The sequence below is a fragment of the Paroedura picta genome, chromosome 8 (genome assembly GCF_049243985.1).
Source record: "Paroedura picta isolate Pp20150507F chromosome 8, Ppicta_v3.0, whole genome shotgun sequence".
Taxonomy (NCBI): Eukaryota; Metazoa; Chordata; class Lepidosauria; order Squamata; family Gekkonidae; genus Paroedura; species Paroedura picta.
This window is the reverse complement of record NC_135376.1, coordinates 73,495,707-73,522,486: the sequence shown is the minus strand read 5'-3', so window position 1 is coordinate 73,522,486 and position 26,780 is coordinate 73,495,707. Positions and strand designations below refer to the sequence as shown.

Genomic DNA, 26,780 nt, shown 5'->3' with positions numbered 1-26,780 from the left:
TTATGACAGCAACATTGGGAGCCCTAGCCCTCTCAGCAGGCAAGTCCTAAAAACACTTGATGGTGGTAATGGGTGAATGGACAGAGGGAGAGAAAAGCCCCTTTGTGCATTGGGAAAGTCAAGTGGGTTGCCTGTGCCAGGCAGAGACCTTGGAAGGCTATTGGTACTCGGATGCCCTGAATGGTTCTCCCATGGGTGAATCTGGGTCACAATTGTTCTCAGCTCTGGCAGCTGAGCGTTCAAGTCAGCTCCTGACAGATAGCAAAATGGAACAGGGTCTATATATCAAAGGGTGACTATTTCACCACATCTTGTGGATTACCCTGATCTTGTTGGCTTAGGGCATCTTGGAAGCTAAGCAAGTCTGGCCCTGGTTAATACTTGGATGGGAGAGCAACAAGGAAGTTCAGGGTTGCTACAAAGTGGCAGGCAATGGAAAACCACCTCTGTTCATATCTGGACACTGGGTTGAACACTAAGATGTGGGAGAAGAATTCTTGCTGTGAAAGGAGTATTCCTACTTCCTAGTCCAGCTAATGTGAAACCCTCAGGAATCCCTTCCAGGGCTGAATCTGCACTCACATATTTTTTTCACTGTTGATCCTGCTGAATTCTGATAGATCTGTACATGAATCTTCCAACAGAACTGCAACCTTCCTTTTTCCTGACTCAAAATAAGTCTCACTAAGATATTCTGCACTTTAACCATTCCAATTATTAGTCTCCTCTCTCCTTCCTGCATGACTGGAAAAGCTAGTGTGTGTGTGTGTGGAGAAGTGGGGGTCATGAGAAGCTCCAGCTAGCATTGAAGGAGCACAAAGCTGGAGAGCATTTTATTTCCTTCCTTTTGTCTCCTGATGCTATAGCCAGAGCAAGCCAGGGGAGGGGCAAGTGGAGCACGAGGCTGCTCATCTGTTTTTCTTTTTTTGCTACTGAAATGGTTCTATTCTTTGCTTAACTCTGAACATAACAGACTTTCCCACTGAATCACATCAAACTTCCAGTATAATCTCTTATTGATATGCATGGATTCTTCAACTGTAGCTTCCATTAGCATTAAATTGAGTGTTTCATAGATGTTCCTGAACTTTATAATGAGAATACCAAACCAGTGGATACTCTTCTAATCAAAAATGTTGAATACAGTGAATACCTAATTTAAAATCACTTTACCACCTGTAAGTAGGCCTAAGGTATGTTATATAAATCCCTAAAGACTTGTTAAGGAAAAGTTGTTAGCTTCCATTATTCAAATTTCCTCCTGTGCAAAACCAGTGATCCATTTTTAAAATGTGACAGAAAAGGCACAAACACTCCTTAACACTTCTTCTGTCCTCTTTTTCTGGAGTCATATTAGAAATACAGGAGACACTCTTGAGAAAAATTCAGTCTAGATTAACTGGCTCATGTACACAGAAGTACAACATAAGCCACCTTACTTATTTTATTTAGCATTGCTCGCTGCTTCCCTACCTGAGGATGTGAATGAAACTTTCTCACACAATGTGAAAACTGTACAAACACCATCTCAACCCTCTGCAGAATTCTTCTTAAAAGGCAACTGACCCAAGGGGGGAGAATCTCGAGATGAGCAGTGTGAAAATGACAGCTTGATTCTTTTGGCGCATTCACTTGGTTCTGCTCTGCTGCCTGACTGCACGCTGAGTTTTAGTGAAAAATCCACCTTATTACTTTCAGTTCTTTACTAGCAAGCCTCCTTCAAGAATAACCCTCATGCGTCCTGACTTCCAGCTGCACTTAAAGTAATAGTGTAGAATGGAACAGGAGGATGGAAGGACCAGCTGCTCTTCTAAAACTTGGGCCATATGTTCTCCCTAGGAACCACTTCAAGTGTGACTTTTTTTCCTGTAAAGAAATATCATCCATGTAAGAAAAAGTGTGCATTGTCTCCCGATGTATAGCATGAAAACTGCCCTATTAAGACATGCAAATTCCTATACTGAAAGAAATGTTTACACTGCGTACCTGAGAGTAAACCTCTGAAACCCAGTGCAAGAGGGCAACATCAGGGGAAGGCCTTGACCTCTGTGCCCTGTTTGTTGGCAATCTAGGGCAACCGGTTGGGTCCTGTGTAAAAAGGGATGCCTACTCTGGATTGGGAAACTCCTAGGAGTATTCTGGGAGGAGCCTGGGGTGGCAGAATTTGGGAGGGGAAGGACTTTAGCAGGCATAATGTCATGGAGCTCTCCATCCAAAGCATCTATTTTTCTCCAGAGGAACTGATCTCTGTGGTCTGGAGATCAGTTGTAATTCCTTGTAATCTCCAGGCCCTATGTGGAGGTTAAATGTAAAACAGGATGGTGTACTAGATGGGCCATTGGTCTGATCCAGCAGTGCTCTTCTTGTTCTTAACATGTTTCCAATACCCCTACTTGGAAAAGTATCAGACAAGAAGCTGCCCTTAGAGCAACAGGTAGCTTTGCACAAGGAGGTCAGGACTTCCTTAACTCCAGAGAGATTTCAAATGCTGGAGCTCTCAGAACAAACATGCAGGCCCTTTTCAAACATGCATGCTACTCATTCAATGTGATCAACTCTCTCTCTCTCTCTCTCTTTGCTTTCAACTGGGTAGACTGCTATTTCTGCATCATTATGTCCATTAACTAGGACTCCCCTCACCATTTGCATGACTTTGCAAAACTTGGTTAGAACAAGGGAATGCAGTCAGTACAAGCCAGTCAGTACAGAGGCAGATGTTCTATTATATCTTGACTAAAGCAAACAAAAGCCCTGATCACAAATAAAACCATGGGCAGGGTACCTGATTTTTCTTTATACATGTGCAGAATAATTTTCACCTTGCACTCAGCTCATGTACAGCCAAACATGTGATTTAAACCCCACTTTTATTCTGGTTTGGTTTTCAAGTGAAACTTCCAAAGTATTTCATAAACTTAAAGAGAAGGAAAGTGTAAATTTCCAAGATGCGTCCATGAGGCACAATATAATGAGAGAGTGTTGCACTAGGATCTGGGATTCCAATCCCCACTCTGCCATAAAAGTTCACTGGGTGACTTTGGCCCAGTCACACTCTCTCAGCTTAGCCTACCTCATAGGTTTGTTATGGTTCAGAATGGCACTGTTTTCCCTGGCCTCCAAGCCATTTTCCTGTTTGGAAACAATGCTGGTGGTGGTGAGTTCACTATTTTGGCTGCCCAGTGTACACAAGAATACCCCGTAGACCTAACTCTTTAAAAACACTAATGTGTAGGTTGGCCCTGAGAGAGGGAAAGGAATGTGCTAGAACTCAGGTGGCCAAAACCGTGGCTCTCCAGATGTCCATGGACTACATCATGGCAAGGATAATTGTAGTCTGTGGTAATTGTAGTTTGCATTAGAGGAACAAGTATGTTACTGAAATATTGATTTTCTCTGTGGCTTGCCATTAAAGCTACTGATTAACTTATTTTATCTGACATTCTGATAGAAGACACTTTCACTTGTATGAAACATTGTATGAAACAACTTGAAAACAACTGGCATCCTGAGATCTTTTCTAAACAATGAACTTTGATTCCACAGAGATCATCTTTTCTCTTTTAGAGAGGGATAGAAATCAAGCTCAACAAAAGTAATTATCAGCAGTTGATTGCACAACACAAAGGCAAGGTAATAACTTAATCAGTGTATTCAGGCACCTCATGTCTTCCCTGCACACACCCCAAGCAATGACCAGAAATAAGAAGCAAGAAAATAACGGGATGTCATAATGGAGGCTGAGAAATAGACACCAACACATTACCATTCCAAATACCGCTACTGAATATTAAGAACAGAAGGGAGTATATCTGTTCAGCAATAAGCTCCATTTTATTCCCTGGAGCTCTCTCCCAAGAAAGCATTCTTAGGATTGTATCATAAAGGTCTTTGAAACTGTGCACATAATCCCCCAATTGCTCCCTGACTTTCCTTCCAAGAGTGCTTTTGGTTCTACTTGTTTAGTATGAGACACTGAATGGGTATTGGAATATGAGTCTCTGAGATATATTCTAACCACTATACCACACTGGCTCCATTGTGCTCTTCTCTGTTCCACTGGCTCCCTCCTTCTCTATTGTGCATTATATTACAAATGTGAACCTGCAGCACTATGAGCTAGGATTATGCACAAATTCAGGTTGATAAGTTTCGAGGTATGTTTTATTCTAACCCACAGAGAGCTTTTTGAGCAAACACATTTTCAAGAACTTCGTAAATCCTAGTCAAGATTCCAGAGGCTGCTGTGAATTAAAATCTGTGCTGTCTTATACTCTATCCATATACTTCCTGAAGATTCAAGCTCCACATTTTCACAAGGTTGCCTGAGTCCTGGCTGGATAACAGGCAAAAATCTAGAGCAAATATAGTGTTGTGGTAGGAATGTCAAACTAGGCCTAAAGGCCATCCATGGCACGGTTGGAACCTGAACACAAGTTTGGCCCAGCCTCTTTCTTTCTGTCCATCTAATTCATAGAGCTGATGTGATAATAAAGAAGTGGTTCCTTATACACATTCTTCAACTTCTTGGAGGAAGGGTGGGATAAAAATCCAAGTAAATACTCACCCTGTAAACCTATTTCTCTCTGAAACATCTTCAGGGTTGTATTATGTCAGACCAAAGGTGGTGATCTGAATTATATAAGCACAAGAATTCTCCCTGATATCTCATTTCCTAGACAAATATGTATGGAAAACATATTTCATCATGTCACCTGCTGTTGGCCTAATAGGAAGTTGTGTAAAAAGGTCACCAATTGACAGATTTTAGAGGCCTCAGAAACTCACATTCAAGGAAAGTCATCTTAAAAATTTATTCTAGAACAACTGTTTCACTGTTATCTAAATTTTACTATGAAAATTATGAATGAACTTGCTTGAATTCCCACAACTTACTATGTTCCACCTCACAATAAATCAAGTCATTTCACCATGCTTTTGTAGTTCAGTTTTTCACACACAAAAATATCTAGTTCAGAATAAGAATAATTTTACTTATATGGTATGGCTGAAAAGTCAGTCTGTGGATTTCAGCACCAAACTAAAGTCCACATTTCTTTGTTAAGGTCCCCTGAGATTTCATTCAAGCGGAAACATTTCTACTCTAGTCACGACTCTTTGTCACTCCCTGTAATAGCTTAGAATTGTGCAAGGCAACCTGCTGTGACAGATTTATTGTGGAGACAGTGCTTACAAATAGTGAAGGATTTAGACAATAATGAAAAAGGAAAAAAATTATACACATCTTGGGGAACACAGTTCACAATACAACTGGGAAAATCCAAAATGTTTTTAGACTAGTAAATTTAATAAAATAAGGATTTAGATTTTCCATCTCCTTTATAATATTCAGTTTCTACTTGTTTTGCACTATATATCTAGTCAAATTTTCTTCTCTGTGTTCAGAATTGGAGCTAAATATCTTTTCATCTGATATAGAGCTAGAGAAAATAAAATGAGCTTCATAATTATGGAAATGAACTCTGCTGCTTGTAATATTTGTACACAATAACACTGAGTGATAGGGTTGTAAGTTTCCTGCAGAGTGCAGGGGGTTGGACAAGATGACCCAGGAGGTCCCTTCCAACTCGATGATTCTATGATTCTACACCCATTTAGTTAGAAAAGACAACCTATGTAAATGGCTAACTGTAAAATGTGCATAACACACTCATTGCTACTGCTAAAGCTGTGAAATTCCTAGAGGTGGGCCCTTGCGAGGGTGGGGTTTGGGAGGGGGAGGGATCTCAGTGGAATATAATGTTATAGGGTAGCCTTTTCCGGCCTTTTGACTACGGAGGAACCCCTAAAATATTTTTCAGGCTTAAAGGAACCCCGGAAGTTGGTCACAAATCCCTGCCACGCTCCCAGAAGTGATGTCACCCAGACACTCCCACTGGGCATGACCATGTCACTCCCATATCACAGGAAATGATGTCACCAGGCCTCTCCTCTCCTGCAAGACCGGAATTGACAGCAGGTCAGTCCTCCACGAGGGCCAGAGCTTTTTCTGTCCTGGCCCCCACCTGGTGGAATGAGTTCCCTGAAGAGATCAGGGCCCTGTCCAAACTCTCAAAATTCTGCAGGGCCTGCAAAAGGGAGCTCCTCCACCAGGCATTTTCCTGAGACTGACAACAGGCCCCTCAGACATCCTCTCTGTGGCCTGAACCAGTCAGTCCTCTCTAAGGACCTTAGCTAAGTTCTGTTCCTGTTATATTGTTTTAGGTCACTGAAATTGTGTTATTTAGATCAGTCATCCCCAACCTTTTTATCACCGGGGACCGGTCAACGCTTGACAATTTTACCGAGGCCCGGGGGGGTAGTCTTTTGCTGAGGGACATCACCACCGCTGCCTGAGCCCCTGCTCCACTTGCTTTCCCACCGGCACCCCTGACTTCCCACCGCCCGCTGGAGGGCGCTGCCAGCAGCAGCTGCGCAGTTCCATGCTGAGAGGGAGCCCCAGCCATGGTGGCCGCTGGTGAGCACCAAAGGTGAGCTGGTGGCAGAGTAGCAGGGCAGCCCTTGAGGCAGCAGCTGGGGAGGAGGATGAGGAGGAGCCGCGGCCTGGTACCGACTGATCCACGGCCCGCAACCGGTCCCCGGACCGGGGGTTGGGGACCACAGATTTAGATTATTGTTGTTGCTGTATTTGTTTATATTACATATTAATTCATTCCATGTATCCCCCATGTTGTATGTAAACCGCCTACAGCCATATGGAAGGGCGGTATAGAAATCAAATAAATAATAAATAAATAAATAAATCTGTAACCCCACCCCATCCCCACCTACATTGTTCGATGTAATAACTGCATTGTTAGAGGTGCCAACCTTCATTGTTAGAGGTGCCAACTATTACCAGTGATCTCCCAGTCAGGGATCAATTCAATTGAAGAAAAGAGCTGCGTTGGAAGGTGGACTCCAGCATTATATCCCACTAAAGTCCTTCCCTCTCCAATACCCACCCTCCTCAGGCTCCAACCTCCAAATTTCCAGACATTTTCCAACTCACAGCTTGCAGCCTCAATTGAACATGAGCCCCTGAGTCCCCACCCAAACATGCCATGGCAGGCAGCCACCCAAAATCTGGGAAAGGCTGCAGAATCTTGGGAGCTCTCGCAGAACCCAGCATTCCATTGAACCCCTGTTGGAAGCTTATACAAACTTATGGGTGAGTACAGAGAAGGAAACTGGCCTCAGTTGTGTCCAGTTCATTTATTTATGTCTACAGACAATTTGGCATTAAGGAAGGAAGAGAGGAGTCATGGAATGTAATCCTAAAAACTGAGTTCAATAGGATTTATGTCATAGTCATTTGCTATATAGACAAATTCAGGAGTCTCCAAGAGGTATTGTGAGCTATTGGTAGCCTGCTATTGCAGAGTAGCTGATGTATCTCTTAGGGAAATATTATGGCAGGGGGGATTTCTTCCAGTTTTTTTATAGTTGTTATTTCATAGAGTTTTCCTTTGTGCTACTTAGGTGACAGTTTCACTTCTGGTGGTCAACCAATTCCAAATACTATTTCTAGGTCTGAAAAAAACTTAGTAACATTCTGGTGTGTGTATTTGTGTGGGGGACTAAGAGCTCATGATAATGTTAGTTATAGCCACAGGGGTCATAGCTCAGTGGTACAGCGTATGCCCAGCATGCAGAAGGTCCTAGGTATAATCCATGAGCATCTCCAGTTAGGAGGGGAAAAAAGATCCCTGGTAGGAACAGAGGTGATGTGAAAGACATAAGACCCTGGAGACAATACCAGTGGCCTGATTCAGTATAAAGCAGTTTCATGTGTATGTTTGTTCTGGATACGCCAGTAACTTGCAGCAACTTTGGATAGGATGAGGCTATAGGTATATTTATTGTTTGTGGATTCATTATTTTACTATTTCAAATTAATCAAACCTTTATTATTTTTATATTGGGAATGGGATCAATACATTTACTCCATACTTTCTTCACAAAACATAAATCTCTGTTCATAGCTTTGACATACAGTGACAAATCTGTTACTGGAATAAAAGAGATTCAATAGGCGTAGGCCTTGAGGCTAACCGAAACACTGTTGCTAAGCAACCAAGTGATTTTTGTGGTTGCTTATAGCTTCCCAGTGGACTTCTGTGGTTTTCTTCACATTTTTTTATCTGAACATGGGCCACATAGTTCTTATCTTCGCCGTATTCTTCGTTATTTTTATTAAAATACAGCTAATATTTGCTTAGTGCATTAATTGGCTTAAATATTGTAGAATTATGCAGCAACACATTTTGTCAGCTCTACGATGTTTCAGGAAAGCAGAAATACTTGACTAAATTTGGAGAGCTAAAATTCAAGTTTAAAGGATGAAAACGAATCTCATTATCCCTCTCTTCTCCGAGTCAAATGACCCATATTGTAGGCGCCTGAAGCAAAAACACTTTTGTTTCGCTTAAACCTTATAATTTGCCTCTATTTGGAAGATGTGCAAAAATGTGCTTTAAGTGGAACAGTTTGTAGATTAGTCTATGTACCATTTCCATGAGAGATGATTATTTTACTTCTTTGATGTATATTCTCTCAACTAAAAGATCTTTGATTAATTCAGATAAATGTTTGCTCTTTATACCTGTACTATGTTTTATATCATTATAATGGCAGGTGCCATTTTCCTACAAAAGAACCAGGCAGATGAACAATTACAGTGAGAAGAAGTGAACCGTAATGAGACTATGGTCTTCATTTATTGTTTTCCTTTCTCCAAAATCTTATGGCCTACGTATGGGTAAAACACAAAATTAAAAGTGATGAGGAGAGATGAACGCTCATTACGCTGCATTCACAAAAAAGAAAAAGAAGAGCCCCAAGAAGTGCGGGCAGCAAATTGAGTGTGTTCCAAAAAATAAATAAGTGCCATACCTTTTTAAAAATTCCATATACTCTGTATGCTTGATGAGGCCAGTCCTCATCATTATTGTTTGAAAACATTGCCGATCAATAGCCCAAAGTTTCACATTTACGAGAGCTGGAAAAAAAAACACAAGACAAGGGGAAATTTTAATTAGCAAATTTAAGTTTGAAAAAAACGTCGTGAATTGCAGAGGAAGGGAATAAATTATGAGAAAACATGAGAATGATCATCTTTTTCAAGCAAACAAAATGGAAAAGTGCAAAAGAAATAATTTTGTCTGGGCAATGCAGTTCTTTTATTCATCATTGAAGTTTTGATTCAAAGATCTCATGCAAATACACTACGGAAAATGTCTGTTAATAAATAGGTTCGACTAGCAAGTTGACAAATGGCAAATGCTGGTCTAGTCACTACAGACTGGATTCTACAACTTCATTCTGTTAAACTGGATCCTATGACTTAATTTCATCAAGACACCCTCCAATAGAAAGAGTCCTTCTAACTTAGTTGAAAAGAACAGCTGGATCTCACATGTAGGAAACCTCTCTTAGCTGGTAAACCACATAATAAATAAATGTGTATTCCAACATTTTAAGCAATATATTTGCAAGCCCATGCATATAGAAGAAAATATTCTTATAAAAAAATAAAACTACTAGTTCAGAGTTTAATAGTTTCTATGCATGAAATAATGCTAAAATTACTTTACTTGTATTCAGCTTTAGATGATGTGTTTGGCTATGATTTTTGTAACTATAAACATGAAGAAATGAAAAATATACATTCCATGGAAAAATGGGAAAGAAAATCAAGCAGTTTCCAAGAGCTATCCATTCAGCATCACTATATAAATATAATAAAATAAATAAATAAATAAGAAAGAGCTGTCAGTTCAGCAACGCATTGATAGCACTTTTCCTTAGGTTGAGGCCAGAACAATATAGTAAAACGGGCCTCCTTCCACCCCTTTCAGGCTCCTCCCTCTCTTTTTCCATGCCACTGAACAGATGCAACTACCACAGTCAGCAGGGAAGAAATGACAAATGATGACTGGGTTAGGGGTGGTGGTGACCACCCTGTTGTATATTGCCTCTAAGAAGCTAACTTGGTAGACCTCAGAGTAAACAGGAGAGTAGGAAGGACTTGGTGCAGAACCTGCTAACGACATTGAGAACCAGGCCAGGATAACCCTGACTTTAGAGCTCTAATAACAGCTTAGTTAAGTATTGCTGTTACTTATTCCAATAGCCAAGTTTCCGGACCTACAGTTACTGCTAATAAAGAGGCCTTCAGCCAAACAAAACTGGTAGTTTGTTGTTTGCTGCACTACACAAAAGTAGTATTAAATTCTGAAAATACAAAGTCTGCACGCACAATACCTGATTCATTTTTGAACTATTCTAACCCTAATTAATCCTGAAGTAATCCTTTGCTACCAACAGGAAAATAAAACTTGTAGAACTGTAGATGTTATGGAGTCTCCAGTTGAGGTTTTTAAAAAGGTTATGCCAAGTTAATGGTGATTATAGATTATTCAGCAGTACTGCAGGAATGAATTATATCTCAGCAGGGCATGCAGAAGGTCCTAGGTAGTATCTCCAGCAGGAAGAATATCAGGTAAGCAATGCTGGGAAAGACTTCTCCCATAGGTCTCAGGATGACTGATGACAACATAGGCGAATAGTTTCTCTTTGTCACATCACATATGCAATAATGGAGGACTGAAAGCTTTCAACAAAGAGTATTGATGTTTTCACCAGGGAACTAACAAGGAAAAGTCAAGTAGAAGGGTTAATCTAAAGTAGCTTTAGAGCTCAGCAAGAGATGACTAAAGAAGCCCTATGCCCTTTTCACTGTTGAAGACAATTTTTCCTTATGTTTCTTCTAGTTAATTCACTAGAAACAGGCACAGATACTCCCAGATGAAGCAAAGCAAAAATTCAAAGGATCCTACTCAACTGGCAATTTGGAAGCTGTCTGCATTTTGGTGTTTTGACTGTCATTTATCTTTATGCGACTGGGATTTGCGGTGCCCTGAATGAATGCATGGTCAGTTGCATGGTGCTGAATAGCAAAAGCTCTGAGTAGCCTGCAAAATGATCGAGTGAATGTAGAATGAAGTGGGGGCAGGGGGCTGTCATGCATTTTAAGCTGAAGTAACTAGTCACTTACAATGTTGCCACTGAAGGTTGTCATGTGTTTGTTTTTTTTGCCATTTTTCTGGGTTTTTAAAAATCTTGCAAATAATGAAAATGTTCAACTGCATTCACCCACTTTGAAAAACTCATTGAGGGCCACCTGTAAACCTCAACTACAAAACCATATTATAAGCAGTATCATGAATGTGGTGACATATAGCATGTTGATTTGAAAACAGGCCTGATAATATGTTGAATTTTTCTGTGTTATCATCTCAATAATCTTTTCCTTCTAAAACACACAGGAGAGAGCCACAACAATTAACACAACAATATGTAAGAAAGCCAGTATGGTGTTGTGGTTAAGAGCAGCAGACTCTAATTTTGAGAACCCAATTTAAACCACTCTTCCACATACACCCAAGCTGGATGACCTTGAGACATTCATGGTTCTCTTAGCTGTTCTCATAGAGTTTTCTCAAATCCACCAACTGCACAAAGCATTTACTGTGGGGAAAGGAAGGCAAAGGTGTTTGTGGGACACCTTCAGGTATGTATTTATTTTATTAGTAGCTTCAAAGCCCGTTCCTAAGAATGGGCCTTGAAAGGGTCCTCTCCCCTGCCCCCCAGTCATGCATCTTAAGGTGGCTTTGGGCCGCTCGGACTCCAGAGCAGCTCACAGCTGGATCAAGTAAGTTGGGTGGCGGCTGGCCAGCTCATTAGCAGCCCCAGGACAGAGATCCTTAGCAGGCAGTCAGCAGGCCAGGAGGTCCTCGTTAGCAGGCCCAGCGGCTCTCGTTAGCAGGCCCTCCACCATGACCCTTTACCCAGGGCCCTCTCCTGTTACCTGCCCTCTCCCCTTACCTCCAAGCACTGAGATGTGTCTGAGAGCAAAGAGGCTAGAGTCCAGGGGCAGAGGGCGGGAGCTGCAGGGGCAGCTTTGCTGATTGGCCCTATTCTAACTTGGACAGCTGGACATGCTCCACCCCCAAGGCTGTTTCACAAATATATAGAGGAACCATGGATAAGTATGTATTTATTTTTATTTTGTTACATTTATATACCACCTTTCCCTAAGGTAGTGAAACAAATGGTATGAAAACCCAAATTCTTACACAGAATTTGTGGGTAGTAGTGTTTAAATCTTTATCAAAAGGAATATAATCTGGCTGGCAGCCAGGTTTGATTACCCACTCCTCCACATGTAGCCAGATGAGTGATCTTGGGCTCATCACAATCCTGATAATGCTCTCTCAGCCCTACCTACCTCACAGGGTGCCTGTTGTGGGGAAAGGAAGGGAAGGCAATTAATTGTAAGCCACTTTGAGGTTGAGAAAAGTGCGGTATAAAAACTAACTCTGATGATGATGATGATGATGATCAGTTTGGGCTAGCCTGAGCTATCAAAGTCAAGTTGATGCTTCTTCCATGGTTAATATTTTTATGTAAACTGCCTTGTGGTTCCTCATAAAGGCATCACAAAAATGTTTTCAATAAATAAATCACAATTAATGTAATAGGCTGTGGTAGATCCTTTTCCTTATCTTCATCCTGTTTGTCATATATGTCAAACCTACTGGTTTCTTTATTAAACCTGCTGTTTCTTTAACTAGACTCACCTAACACATTTGTGTGAGAGCAAGGAAAGAGACACATGATTCCCTTACATATGATAGCTCTCTTCGAATCAGATTCCGTAGTCCTTGAGTGATAGCCATTGACAATTTGCAGCCAAAATAAATTAACCAATCTTCCTGGATTAAGGAAGGGAGGGAAAATATTTTTCTACCAAAGTTCAGGGTAGAAAGGCTTGCTAGTTTATTGATTTTTCTACGGAAATATAGAGAGATTTAGACCTTTTCTGCAGAGGTGAAAAAGGCTGGGCAGGTGCTCTTATGTCAGCAGGGCTAATCCTCACTTCCATACAATACTGGGACTGGCCTGGTCCCATCCTGGGCCTGGCACACATTAGGCCCACCACTGCCCCACAGCCTGCCACAGGGGACAATGGGACCTACCCAGGAGCAGGCTCATGTAGACCTCCCCTTTCTATGCCACCCCAGCAGGGACAAAAAGTGCCCCACTCAGCTCTGCAGCATTTTGTGGTGTCGCAGGGCTGACTGAGGCAATTTTTTTATTTTCATGATGAAGGTAGAATTGTGTTGTTATGCAATCCCACCTTCATGAAGAAAAAAAACACAAACACACCCCATCAAGAAGTATGGCGGAACCTTCCTGTCCTGTCTGCCTCTATGTGGAGGCAGAAATCTGGAGCAGATCAGATCTTCCCCCGTGAGGACATGGGAAGTGGCAGGGCTAATTGGCTTGTCAAATGGATCTGCTTTTGGCTCATTGCATCTGTAGTGGTGCAGAAAAGGTCTTAGTCATATTTAATATGTAAGCCGCCATGAGTCCTTGGAAAGTGGCAGGATAGAAATCTAAAGAATAAAAATAAAAATAAAGAATAAAGAAGGTTTCTAAAAAAGGTTAGTTGTTCCCCCCCCCCCCTCTCTGAGATATTTGTTAAAATTGCTTACAAAGGGTTCTTTTAAAAAGTTACCCATTCTTTTCTGGTTGCTGATAGTTCTTAATAAACTGTTTTTAACATTATGTTGTTTTTTTCTACTGAAAAATCTGGAATGTTTTGCTCAAATACCTGATGAACCCTATCCCATAATTAGCTGGTTTACTAGGCTAAAGGAATTACAAGTACTGAAGGTTCAAAATGTGGAAGCTTCTATTTCTTCTGGGTTAAAAAACAAGGTATTACTTGTGGCAGCAAAACTGGAGAACAAGGAGTGTGAATGATTGTTTAAGTGTGATAATCAGTTTGAAATAGTTTAAGGTCCTCCAATAGTGGATTGCATTTACCCCCCAATCCACCATGCAGACTTAAAACTTAAAATTAGCAAGAACAGCTGGATTTAGATTTAAAAAAAAAAAAAATTCCAGACTCCTAAGACATTATCAAATGTAAAAGAACTCAAAATGTACTGGTTTGTGTGTCCCTGCTTATGACTCATAAATATCCATGAACAGTCAGGTATATCTAGCATGATTGCTGTTAAATGTTTAGACAGAGAGTATATTTTATTTTTACAGTAAGATTCATACTCTTATCAATCATCTGTGAAGATAGTGCATATCTCTGAAATGCACTCCAAGGGGGGAGAAATGATAAGCTACAAACAGTCACTCATACCTCTTAGATCAGCAAAAGACTCTGAAATATTGCTCCCACAATCGCATATGATATCTCTGAAGGTTACTGCTCTATGGCTTTTGCAAGGTTCATACCTGTTCATCATGTCTTTCACAATAATGGGCCCTATGGATTTAATTTAGTGTGTTTTCAACACAAAACAAGGATTCTGCTTTTCTATTGTGATATGCCATGTAACAAATATAGCAAGAACTTATTAAAGGTAAATTAGATCTGACTGTAATCAATCAAGAAGAAGAAGAATTGGTTCTTATATACCACTTTTCTCTACCGGAAGGAGTCTCAAAGTGGCTTACATTCCCGTTCCCCTTTCCTCTCCCCACAACAGACACCCTGTGAGGTGGGTGAGGCTGAGAGAGCCCTGATATTACTGTTCAGTCAAAACAGCTTTATCAATGCTGTGGGGAACCCAAGGTCACCCAGCTGGCTGCATGTGGAAGAGCTCGGAATCAAACCCAGCTTGCCAGATTAGAAGTCTGTACTTCTAACCACCACACCAAGCTGGCTCTCTACACCAAGCACAATAAATGTAAGGCACAAAAAACTTAATACATGGCAAGTAATAATAATTTCTTAGATCTACCAAGGATGACAAGTTCTATCTAAAGATTATGATCTCACTTGGAATGTAATGGAACTTCATACTGAATATTTGGTAACATAAAGGGACACAGCTACAACTGTAATTGCTGATCTTAAACTTGCTACTATGGGTACATTCAGACATACAGATTAACCAGGGTTAGATAAATATACCTAAGTCTGATCTGATTTGTGTGAGGCATGCAAAAGTGTCTAGCTCAGGTTTCTAGTTATAACCTGCAGTTTATATGTGCATATCATAGGCAAATCAGAATTAATCTAAGACAACCACCCTTTCATGGTACCCATTTTTTTTAAAGGCACTTCCATGTTGCTAGGCAGTAATGCCATAACGTAGATGCATTTTATAGCATCCCCCCTTTTGGGGGGGATTTGTATTTTTTTTTGCACTTTATTTCTTTTTGGGTGGATTTCTGAGAAGCTGCACATTGTTCCTGGAGCCCAGAAGGACATTATGTGCTGACTGTAGGCTTTAAAACAAGCTGTCCAGACCCCTGTAGGATCGGCAGAAGGCAACCAGATCACCTGTCCTTCACCCCTTTCCAGCTTGCCAATACAGTGTGACTAAAAGATATAAGTAGAAGATAGATTCTAGTGGGTGTGAAGTAGCACAACAAAATCTGAGTCCAATAGCACCTTTAAGGTCAATAACAATTTATTCCAGGCATGCACTAGAAGTGCTTGGGAAGAGAGTCCAGGGACAAGGTTAGCATGAATAGTGAGATAAATAAAATAGTGAGATAAAAATAGTTAGATAAAGGTTTTTTATCTTACTATTCATACTAACCTTGTTCAGCTTGTGTATCCATATTCCTCACAACTTATTTTATTTGTGATACTGTGATAATGTGACTGTAAAGTAATGGTAATTTTATGATATGTTGAGTTTACTCCCTGGCCTTGGGATGATAGTTACTGGCAATTACCTTATAATAATGTTTCACACTGGTATGGGAACAGATGGGGCAAGCAACATATGGGGATGTGATAGCCTTTGATCACTTTCACAGACAGTTTTATTTCTCCCATGTTTGTGTGAATAACAACTGAATTTCAAGGGGATTGATTGGCTGTTTTGGCAAAGAATTATCATTGGCTGTATTTGGATGTGTGACACAGTTTACTAATGTAACAGAATTAATTTTTGCTATATATTCCCACAGTCATGTACGGAGTTCTTAGTCTGACGAAGAATGCTTGCACTAGAAAGCTCACGCCCTGAATAAATCTTTGTTGGTCTTAAAGGCGCTACTGGACTCTATTGTCCCATGGCAGGCCTGTGTGGACAGAACTTATCCTACGGTGGCCCAGAGGGAGCAAACATTGTGCCTGTTGGCTTCGCGATGCTTTGCTGTGCTGCAGGGCAGACTGGGACATGTTTTTTCCCTTGTAGGATGGTGGGATTGCCAAACTGAAAAACCCAAGAGCTACATGGAGATTAAAGCTCTGGACACAAAAGTTGAAGGTCACCAGAATATAATAGTTTGATAGTACTGTGGGAAGGAATGGGGATGTACGTGGAAAATCATTATACATCCTCATAACAACTGGATAGTTTCTCCTCAAGTGAAACATATGAATAAAAGAAAAAATCAAATGAAAACTAACATCATTTCTTAAAAGATTATGCACATTCCTAGCTGTGACAGTGGCACAGGCAATATACTCTGTGTAAGTAAATTACCCCTTCTTTGTAGAATGACTTTGTAGATCTTAGAATGCAAACATGGAAGCCAGCTGCCTGAAATCCAAGGGTTTTACTACTGAGTAAATGCATTTAGAATACATAATACCTAAAAAGCTTTGTGAGAGTATTCTTCCAGGGAGTCTGCTAAGTAAGTCTGGCCAAAAAGAACTGCTCAACAATTAAACAGCTTAAAAGATGGGGGAGGCCTTTGCTAAGAAAACAGAGCCTTGTCCCTCGAAAGTCATCTGTAAACTAGAACTATTTCCACCTAACTTCTGCAAACCATTAATGTCATTGCAAAATGTGCTATTTCTGTAGGGGAGATGTAAATCAAATGTGACTGGCAGGTTGAAACATTGACTCATTCACTGTGAAGCTCTGCACACAGAAAGCAATTTAGGAAAATATTTTCAAGACCTGCTAACTTCTATGTTGTCTGCCTTAAGTACTTTTGCTACTCATTATGCAACATAAAATTGTTTTGCCAGATAAAAATATCTGCACGTGCAGCCCATCGTCTACCCAAAATGCCTCCCGCCCCCAAGTGTACTGTCAGTCCCTTTAGAGAAAAATGCAAGGACCTCTGTGGTGAAACATTATAGAATAGCAGCTCCATGAAATTTTCTGCAGTCGAGAAAAATGCTGCTCCAGCAGTCCTAATGTTTTACACAATAATGTGGCTCTTAAGGAGTAGATCCAAATGCAATCCCTGTTTGCCCCGTAGAATGAGAATGTTCCGAAACTGCAATTTCCCCCCATCCCCTTGGAAGGCAATTTGCAGTTATCCAATAAGGAAGCTCAGGATTTGAATCCGCTTCCTCGTCCATTCCCACCTCCAATGATGTTGTCATAGATACATATCAATTCCGCCTACTAGCTGCCTCTCCTCCTGCCTGCCCACTCCCCTCCATATATAATAATTGAATTGAATGTGATCACAATACAATGTGCATTTGCAATAACAATAGCACCTGCTTTCAGAGAACGCTCCCCAATCTATACAATATTGTTTTTCTGCCTGCTCTTTCTCCGCTGTTAATATGAGAAGAAACCTTCAAGATTCTTCTTCTTCAACTGCCTGTCAACAGTTGTTTGGAGTTGTAAGGCAGTCAAGAACTGGGACTTCACATCCCTCCCCTGCTTCCTTCTTCTCCCCCTTCAGCATCTAAATGCACTTTAATGATCTAAGGCACAACAGGGCACTTTGTAACTTTCATGCTGATGAACAGTTGTGTCATGCAGGTCAACATGCTTTGTCTTCACGCAGATGTGGTGACTGAGTGCACATCAACATGAGTGACCTACCCCCTCTTGTTTGGGTGATTCAAGTGCCACAGGAATTGAGAGATGAGGTGAGGAGTTGCAATAAGGGAAGAGAACAAATAGCATCTAAAACAGAAAATTGAGCTTCAAGCCATGGATGCTCACAATCTGTAAACATCCACATGCTAAATTGCTGTAGCTGGCATTTTTAATTGTCCTACGACATGAGTACATTATTGTGCATGTGTTGACCCCAAAAAGGGAAGGCATTATGGGAGGTGGGACCTCCTGCTCTCCTGATGAACATGCAAAACACAGGAGTCTACATTTAGAATCTATTGCCATGAAAACACCCCAGCAAATCATAAGTGCAGAAAAGGTCCATGAGAAGCATCTTTCTTTTGATTAGGCAGCTTGAGGTTAGGGAACAATTCCCTTATCTGACATGATATCCCTTATCATGTCCATTTAAATGTAAATATTTTGGTATTCAGGGCCATTTTAGTTGAATTTAGCAAGTATATTCTAGGTCCCAGAGAAAGAACTGTTTCATTTTAGGACTTATCTGTTGGGGGAGGGGAGTTATTTGTCCAGGAGGTCCATCTAGGTTGCATGTCTAATGATATCAATTTAATTCTCTGAGAGATTATATAAAACCCCCATGCGTCTTCATCTACCTACTCTTTTGTTATACTCCTAAAAAACCCTGAAACAACAAAAACTGATAACCCATACTCTTCCTTTATCTTTTCTGCATTAATATGCCATCTAATGAATAAGGATGCTATCTTATGTTCACCTGCTTGGTTGTAAGCCTCATTGAAAACAACAGGATGTACTTCTGAGTAAACAACATGCGTCAACCAAGCTGTAGACTGTGTAGTCCAATCATCAGCAAGCTCACTTGAAAGTAAATTTAAATATTTTCTATAGGACTTTATAAATACTCCCCCCACTACCTTGCAGGATAATCCTAAACAGATTTATATTATGCTTACTTCCATCGAGTCAGAACATTAGTTTGTCAAGATTAGCTAGGGTTACCAGCTCTAGGTTGGGAAAAATCCAGAAACTTTGGGGGCAAAGCCTGAAGAGGATGGGGTTTGGTGGAGGGGAAGGGATGTCAGTGGGGTATAATGTCATATAGTCCAGAGGTAGTCAACCTGTGGTCCTCCAGATGTCCATGGACTACAATTCCCATGAGCTCCTGCCAGCAAACGCTGGCAGGGGCTCATGGGAAGTGTAGTCCATGAACATCTGGAGGACCACAGGTTGGCTACCCCTAATATAGTCAACCTTCTAAGCAGCCATTTTCTCCAGCGGAACTGAACTCTGTTGCCGCAAGAACAGTTATAATTGTGGCAAATCTCCAGGTCCCCAGATAATTCTGGTGAATCCCCACACCCCGAGGCTGGCATTCCTAAGGCCAATGCTGTCAATTCTGACTGGAACAGCTCTCAAGATAACTTTGATATCCCCTACTAAGTTATCCAGTTTGTTTCAGATACATTCCTAGTGAAACAACTGGACAATATCCATTTGAAGACCAGTGCTGTGAAGTCAATCACAAAAGGTAATGTTTGCAAGACAGTGACCTTGTAGAAGTTTGCCACCATTTCACCAAGAATTTTTATTTTAGATAGAAGGCAGTGTAGCTCCAGTTACTGCCATCAGAGTAAATGGTTCTGATCCCTGTTACTGATTTCTAGGCAGTACAAGGAATTATCTTTTCACCTGCTTCTCGCTGTCAGATATCCTCCCCAGTTATTTGTCTCACATGTTATGGGTGTTATTTTTCTCAGTCTGAATTCAGTTTACTTCTTAACATTTAGGTATGTATCATGGCACATAAAATCACAGCAACCATAAGGAGACACGGAAACCATATTCAACAGAATGGGCACTTGTAAAAATGTAATATTACATGTGTTTCATTGTTGTAAAACTTTCACTTAAAATCTTGACTAAATATGCCTTGTAAAATATTTTGACTGTTCATGATTGCCTGAAAAACAGTACCACGAAATGCAGATTTAAGTGAAAAGGAAAGTGATGTGGATGATGAATGAGTAGCTAAGAGCTCTGTCTAGTTAATGTGTTGGGTTTTTTTAAGAAATAAAATCTGTCTGCATAAATCATCTTAGGTGCTTCTGGTAGAAAGACAGTTATTTTACCATGCTGTATAATAAAAAATTATGCAAATCTGGAATTTGTTTGTTAAACATTATCTTGAGAAAGTCCAATAAATAAACTACTAGAAAAGTATATAAAAATAGTTTTGATCGGCTGTTGCTGTAGAAATGAGACACAAAGCTAGGGTTAGCCAGCTGGCTGGCAAATGAAAATAACATTTATATCCTTTAATGTAAAAGTTGCTGGGGGTGGCTGAGGAATGCAGTGGGTTTACAGATGTTTCTCTAGCAACTCCTCTTCTGCTGACTGAACATTCCCAATTCCTACAGGTTTTTTTGGGTTGAGGGTGGGCGGGTAAGAGTTTCCAAACCCTTAATTATTCTCATCATTACTTCCTGTTTCTACATCCCACCTATAAAATGGCTTCCTGAACTGGACAAAATGCTCCAAGTGGAGTCTGACCAGTTTGTTATATACAGTGATACTGAACAGACGCGACTGACCGTGGCTGACCTTTGACGCCATGTTGGCGCAAAGGAGGAAGGGGACTACTGCTGGGCCTCATGGCCCTAGTTACATGGAGGGGGCCGGGTGCAGGCCTATATAAGACCGAGCGTCAGGCTTCCCGGCCTCTCCATGCCGCAGCCTTCCAGACAGCAACCCTCCCTCCCACCCTAGTTTAGGTTACTTATTAGTTATATTTGTTGTAATTAGTTGCAGCTGCGGTTTTCAACCGGTAAGGAACCTGTTGGTAGTGAGTCCCATCTGCGTACGGGACTCCCGACTAAAGGGGGTCTCCTTATTGAGGCCGGCCACTTGAAAGGCGTGGCCTACCTGGCTGGAGGCTGTGGCTAGGCAGCTGGGGGGGGATTGGAGGTGGATGCCCTTTGGTCCCCTAATAGCTGTTTCCCTGCGGGAAACCCTGTAGCATGGTGTGACCTGCCCTCCCGGCTAGGAGTGAAGCGGGGGCCCTGAGTGCCACAGAGGCACGAATGTTGAGCAGCTGGACGGCTGGGGGCATTCAGGTTCCCTTACCCAGTTGTGGGGTTCCAACCCTCCGTTGAGGGGAGGTAACAATAAAGGCTGTGGCCATTTTTACTGCCAGAAGGAGTAGCGTCTTCCTTGATAGTTGCCGCCTGATAGTCAATATTGTATCTTAGACACTATGCTTATGTTGATATAGCCTAAGACCGATTTTGCCTTCTTTCCTGCCACATCACACTGGTTCAATATATAGTCCATGTTCAATATATAGTCCATGATCCCATTCATATATGCTAACACCAAGACAGCTATCCCCCTAAATCTGGCACATGTGCATAACATTTTTTACTACCCATCCACAAAACCTTATATTACTTCTGCCCATTTCCCCAAAATATCCAAGTCTGATGGCATTTTATCACAATCTGCTGAACTGTTTGCTATATCACCTAATTTGGTATCATCTGCAAATGTAATGTATACTCCCCTCGAGTCCTCATTTAGCACACTGACAATAATATTAAAAAGCACTGAGTTCAAAACTGAGCACTGAGGGACCTCCCCCCCCCCCCAGTTATCACTTTCTAATCAGACAAGGAACCATTAACTACCACTCTTTGGGTAAGGTCTAACAAATTCCTTATCTACCTAACAATCCTAAAATCTAATCCACAGATTCCCACCTGGTCAATCTGTACACCGCCCGTGGCGCCGCGGGCGCCATCTGTACGGCGCCACGGACTAAATAAATGGTTAAGGGGCCTTGAGGAGGGCTCTGTCCGTGATGAGGAAGGGTCCGAATTGGACCCTTCCTCACGACAGACAATCGGAGGGACCAATTGGCAGGCGCGAAGCGCCTGCCGATTGGTCCCTCCGATTCCCAGCCCCAGCAACTGCAAGCCGCGCTCAGCGCGGCTCGCAGTTGCTCCCGGCCTGACGTGGTGAGAGGCGCGAAGCGTCTCTCACCGCGTCAGGCCGGCCCCAAGGAAGCCCCCGCCGCAAACACAACACAAGACTCCAGCCGCCGAGAAGCTGCAGAAAAAAAAGAAACACCCCCGGAGGAGCCTTTCGCCGCTAGCGCGACGAGAGGCAGCAGAAAAAAAAACCCCTGTAGGAGCTCCAAGCCGCCGCGCCGAGGAGAGGCAGCAGAAAAAAAAAAACCCTGTAGGAGCCTTTCTCAGATCCAAGCAGCAGAAAAAAAAAACCCTGTAGGAGCTCCAAGCCGCCGCGCCCACGAGAGGCAGCAGAAAAAAAAAAACCCTGTAGGAGCCTTTCGCAGATCCAAGCAGCAGAAAAAAAAACCCTGTAGGAGCCTTTCGCAGATCCAAGCAGCAGAAAAAAAAACCCTGTAGGAGCCTTTCGCAGATCCAAGCAGCAGAAAAAAAAAACCCTGTAGGAGCCTTTCGCAGATCCAAGCAGCAGAAAACAAAACCCTGAAGGAGCCTTTCCCAGCTCCAAGCAGCAGGAAAAAAAACCCCTGTAGGAGCTCCAAGCCGGCACGCCCACGAGAGCTAGCAGGAAAAAAAAACCCTGCAGGAGCCTTTCACAGCTCCAAGCAGCAGAAAAAAAAACCCTGTAGGAGCCTTTCGCAGATCCAAGCAGCAGAAAACAAAACCCTGAAGGAGCCTTTCCCAGCTCCAAGCAGCAGGAAAAAAACCCCCTGTAGGAGCTCCAAGCCGGCACGCCCACGAGAGCTAGCAGAAAAAAAAAACCCTGCAGGAGCCTTTCACAGCTCCAAGCAGCAGAAAAAAAAACCCTGTAGGAGCCTTTCGCAGATCCAAGCAGCAGAAAAAAAAACCCTGTAGGAGCCTTTCGCAGATCCAAGCAGCAGAAAAAAAAACCCTGTAGGAGCCTTTCGCAGATCCAAGCAGCAGAAAACAAAACCCTGAAGGAGCCTTTCCCAGCTCCAAGCAGCAGGAAAAAAAACCCCTGTAGGAGCTCCAAGCCCACGAGAGCTAGCAGAAAAAAAAAACCCTGCAGGAGCCTTTCACAGCTCCAAGCAGCAGAAAAAAAAACCCTGTAGGAGCCTTTCGCAGATCCAAGCAGCAGAAAACAAAACCCTGTAGGAGCCTTTCCCAGCTCCAAGCAGCAGAAAAAAAAAACCCTGTAGGAGCCTTTCACAGCTCCACGCAGCAGGAAAAAAAAGCACCTCCTGGTGTCCCCTGGGTCCTAGCGCCCATTGCATTCCTGGTTGCAATGGGCTTTCTTGCTAGTCAAAACATAATGGGGAACCTTATCATCAAATACTTACTAAAATACAGATATACAATATGAATGGCTCTGGCAAATTCTTTAAGTGCTTTCAGGTGGCCAGTATTCAGCCTCAGGGTCTTATCTACATCTAAATTATCCACATACCTCTGTATTTGAATTTCCCACAAATCTGAATCTTGTGAACCAAGATGAAAACAATATATCAGCATAGTCAACTGGTATGCATGCTCCAGAATTTTATACACCTTTTCGTAGGGAAAGAAACATGCATTTCTCCACCAGTAGATCTTACTACAATAAAAGCTGACTTTTGTAATTGTCACTGGGGGGAATAACTAATTTGAGCAAATTTAGGATTTAGTCGTGAGTAATGTGGTTGATCATAAATTCAGTACAAAGGAATTATCATGTTTGGCCTCACAACCACCTAACGAAGCAGGTAATTATTATTGTCATGCTACAGACAGGGAGATACTAAATTCTGAAAAAGCCCCCAGGAGAGCTCATAGATTAAGTGGGACTTAAAGCTATATCCAGTGTAACACTCAAAGCACGATGAACAAGGAAAACCTATTACATGTGTCAAGCAAAGCAATGTGCAGGCTAACAAGTCAGATTTGAGAAGCGAGAAAAACGGTAGAAGACATCTCAGTCCCATAAGCACTTTGGTAAAACACATTCATATTTTAACAAATTGGAGGGGAAGAGTCTAATTAATTATACTTTATACGAACCACAAAGGCAAGATTGCCAAGTCTTTTCCATTCAAAAAGATGCTCTTTTCGGATATTACATCATTAGCTGGACAGATATATGGAAAATGGCTGGAGGAGCACACTCCCTACAAAGCTTATTCAAGCAAGCCGACCAGCATGAAGCCATGTGGAAATCCATTTACGCAGTTAGATACTTTCTCTTACAATCCAGCTCTGCTGGATGCTTTAATTCATGAATAATAATAGCAAAAAGAGGGCAAGAGAAATATATATATAAGTATGGCTTCTCTGAGTCTGAGAAACAAGCAGCTTCTTAAGAAAGTATGTTTTTATTATTCCAGACCCTTCCATCTAATTAGAACCACAAACATTAGCAAAAAAGAAAAAAAAAGAAAGAGAAAGGAAGCCCCATTCATTATACACAGAATAACAAGCATCAGGAAATCCTTTGACTGACTCTTGTGGTTATATTATGCATTGAAGCACTTGATGCTTCTGAGTACAAGGTTTACTGGGAAGTCTAATAGGCTCCCCAGGGTTCCATTCACAATTTTCCTGTTGTTGGTTTTTGCATCTAATACTTTCGCTCCTGATAATATTACAGAAGGTGTGTAACCCTGAACAGTATTGCACGGAGATATTGGCTTATCAGTAATAGTAATTCACAGTGAAGAGCCCTTAAAATAAATAAACCTGGCAGAAAGCTAGGGTAGACAAACTGGTTCCCCCGGCTTGTAGCTCTTGCATATAAATGTTTAAAAGGGGGCATTAAAATGTATGTTAGAAACAAAGTTTGATGCAAACATGGTATTATGTTGGTGCTTGAGTTAAGGAATGTTGGCCTGTTTTCAGGAGCTGGTATGCCTCAAGATCAAATTAATTTAGGCACTTTGGGTTGGCAGATGCTGAATTGTAAGGAAAGTAGGGGGTTAACAGGGAATGCAACTGTTGTGCTGCAATTCTAAGTAATTTAAAATTGTCTGAGTCCCACCGAAATGAATCAAAAGGTAGCACTACACATAAATAACCCAGAACACTTGACAAAAACAGAAGTCTTGTGTTAAATTCCCTGTCCCCTTGTACAATATCTAGCTCAACTTATTTATGTATCATATGGGCTTTCTTACCATCCCCACAGTTAGGCTTAAATTACTGGTTCATGCAGCCATGCATTACTTAATCAGGCTAATTGGCCATCCCATCCCAATCATTACTACTTGAGATCCCTTAGCTGGTGCTAACAAGGATTCCGCGTGGGGCCTCGATCCTCCCCATATAGCAAAATACTTTGGAAAATATTGGGAAAAGACTAAAACAAATTTACCCTGACCTAGATCACCCAGGCTAGTATGATGTCATCAATTCTTGAACATTAAAGGAGGGAATTTGCCATAAAAGCAACTAAGGCCTTTCCATAAACCAGCCTCTGTTCCTGTTTGTGTCACTTAAGGAGAATATTTATTTATTAATTAATTGGACTTTTAGACTGCCGCTGCCAGCAATGCTGGCTTGCAGCAGGTTACAACAAATCATAAAACAATTCCAAATGCCATAAAACCCCCATCATAAAAATTAATCCCTTAAAAATCCTTAACAAGTCACAAACAATAAAATGGTGATACAGTACAATTCCTAAAAACTCCTCCCCCACCATTTTCAAGCAATTGGCATAAAAACTGGATATTAACAACTGGTGTTAAAACCAGGGGGTAGATTACTTAAAGGCTCCAGGGTAGATCTAGTACCTACCCTGAGCTGGGGGTGGGGGAGACCCATTTTCATAACCCCGTGGCAAAACTTGGCCTCAACCGAACACCTGGTGGAAGAGATCTGTCTTGCAGGCACTATGGAACCCTGAGAGCTCCATCAGGGCCTGCAGCTCTTCTGGGAATTCATTCCACCAGGTAGGGGCCAGGACCGAGAAAGTCCTGGCCCCGGGACCATCAGCAGAATACTTTGTTTGGTTTCCATCCCAGCCATATCTGAAATAGATTTTTTTTAAATGCCAGCCAGAGATAATTCTCAAATACTTCGATTTCGTAAACCACAGTAACTAAATATATAGTCTCTCCAGAATGAATAAGAAACTTGGTAACATACAATATTCCCATTAGAAGAAATAGATTAATCTCAAGGTCCAATTCCAATTGACTGTAAAAAATAACTGTCTACAATATTTCTTGATGAAATGGCCACTTTTGAGTGTCCAGACATTTATTAAGCCTCTCTACTAGATAGTCATCCTCTGCTGTCTTAAATCTGAGGATTAAAAGCTTTTGCATCCTTGTCATGGAATGCTTATGAATCTTAACAATCTAGAGCAAACATGAGCCAACCATTTACAAAGGATACTTAGCCAGCCAGAGGACATATGCAAAATATATACATATGCAGTCCATTTTGAGTTCATTCTTTTTCAATGTTTCCCTTAAATTTCAAGCCTTTCCTGAATTCCTGAAGCCTTTCCTGCCCTCGTTAGTCAGTACCAATTTAAAGTCAGACAAAGAAGCATTCTTTCTTTACTTCAGTAGAGTTTCCAGTAAAGAACACACAAGCCCGTCTTGATCCAAAGCAGTTTTGCATTCATATACCATACACATTAAGTACTGATATAAGCCTGAATAGACAATATCTAGTACTGTATATAAGCTTGAACAGACAATATGTAGTGCTGTAATTTGTGACTCTAGATCAGGGGTAGTCAAACTGCGGCCCTCCAGATGTCCATGGACTACAATTCCCAGGAGCCCCCTGCCAGCGAACGCTGGCAGGGGGCTCCTGGGAATTGTAGTCCATGGACATCTGGAGGGCCGCAGTTTGACTACCCCTGCTCTAGATCCAGTACTGTAATATGTGAAAGTATGCTTCTAGACTCTAGACCAGGCTTTTGCAACCAGGGGATTGTGAAACCCTGCGGTATCTTGACAGCTCTGGA

General features: G+C 41.6%; 1 protein-coding gene across 5 annotated transcripts in view; it reads right to left on the bottom strand.

Moving 5' to 3' along the window:
• Positions 1–26,780, bottom strand: part of PRKG1 (protein kinase cGMP-dependent 1) — an 850,812-nt gene that overhangs the window by 278,404 nt on the left and 545,628 nt on the right. For all 5 annotated transcript variants that reach the window (XM_077350392.1, XM_077350391.1, XM_077350390.1 and 2 more), the window contains exon 4: positions 8,893–8,998. In XM_077350392.1, coding sequence (XP_077206507.1) covers positions 8,893–8,998 — 106 coding nt within the window. The remainder of the gene's footprint in view (positions 1–8,892; positions 8,999–26,780) is intronic.